The following is a 1340-nucleotide window of genomic DNA, read 5'->3' as shown; positions in this document are numbered from 1 at the left end:
GATACATTAGACTAGTCACCTTTGTTTCCAGCAGTGACTCCAAGGGAGATGGCTTTGGAAGACTGAAAAATGTTTTTTAATGTTTTTTAATGTATGCATAAATGCTACAGAAGGCTTGTACTTAACCCACTGAACACAACTGTTTTTGTATTTTAGAATCTCTCATTTGCTACCATCTATGATGTCCTATCAACAAAACCTGTCCTCAACAAGGTAAGTCCTCAACACACAAACACATGTACAGCTTTCAGGAAAGAATCTGCACCTATGTCGTGTCTCTCTCTCTCTCTCTCTCTCTCTCTCTCTCTCTCTCTCTCTCTCTCTCTCTCTCTCTTACCTTAGATATTTTTGAGCATATTAGTTATGTCTAATTTCAGGCTTGTTCTTTGCTCATTCATCGACTCATGTTTTGAGACAGTCTCTGAGTCCCAAAGTCAAGCCATGACCTCACTTTGTAGCCCAGGCTGGCTTCAGACATGCAGTCCTTCTGCCTGAACCTCCTGAGTGCTGGGACTGCAGACAGGCACCATCCCTCTCAGCTTTAAGGGCTGACTTTTTAAAAGGACGATTTCGAGTGCCTGAAACCAGCACTGTAGGAATGTAGTTAGGACACACACTCACACACACACACACACACACACACACACACACACTCACTCAGCAATGTTGTCAGTGTTGTCTCAGCTTTGCTTGCATGGCATTGGACTAAGTCTAGTTTTACTTCTCCATGTGTCAGAAATTACACACTGTATTGTTAACTAACACCTAACACTTGACTAGACAGACAAACTATGAGGTTTCAGGTAGAGCCCACCCTATGTCTTATCAGGGTGGGGTGACTTTATAACTTTATTCTGTCCTGAACCGTAACCAAGAAACCTAATCAGCCCATTTGCTTATAGTCATTCTTTGTACAAAGGTCACTTCTGGATACATTGCCCTCGACTAACCCATTTTCTTTTGTTCTTGCCTAAACAGGCTGCATTTCCTCTACCTTCTAGAACAAAGTCCTCTTCCCTTTAGCATTCGAAACTAGGGACTGTCTCCTTGATTGACCTTGGTCAACCTACTGTTTCTGCTTTGCACAGAATTCCCATGTAGCATTGTACGGTCTGCATGAGCAGGGGGTGATGGTGTGTGCTTTGTACTGTGTGCCTACAGAGTTCTTTGGTTTTTTTTTTTTTTTTTTTTTTGTTATGGCAATGGGTTTATGATACGCATTGTCAAAGCTCCACAGTGTACCCCTGAGCTCTCCATGACTCCCAGTTACACACTGGAGAGAGTTAAATGAATCTTAAAGTGTTCACTGATTACTATTAAATATCATTATAAAACAAATT

General features: G+C 41.6%; 1 protein-coding gene across 1 annotated transcript in view; it reads left to right on the top strand.

The window, feature by feature from the left end:
• Asah1 (N-acylsphingosine amidohydrolase 1) overlaps positions 1-1340 on the top strand; it is a 32908-nt gene that overhangs the window by 30147 nt on the left and 1421 nt on the right. The window contains exon 13 of the mRNA XM_021218830.2: positions 157-213. Within this exon, the coding sequence (XP_021074489.1) occupies positions 157-213 (57 nt within the window). The remainder of the gene's footprint in view (positions 1-156; positions 214-1340) is intronic.

Source organism: Mus pahari, chromosome 19 (assembly GCF_900095145.1).
Source record: "Mus pahari chromosome 19, PAHARI_EIJ_v1.1, whole genome shotgun sequence".
Taxonomy (NCBI): Eukaryota; Metazoa; Chordata; class Mammalia; order Rodentia; family Muridae; genus Mus; species Mus pahari.
Note: the sequence above shows the minus strand (reverse complement) of the source record. Positions and strands in the feature narration are given on the sequence as shown.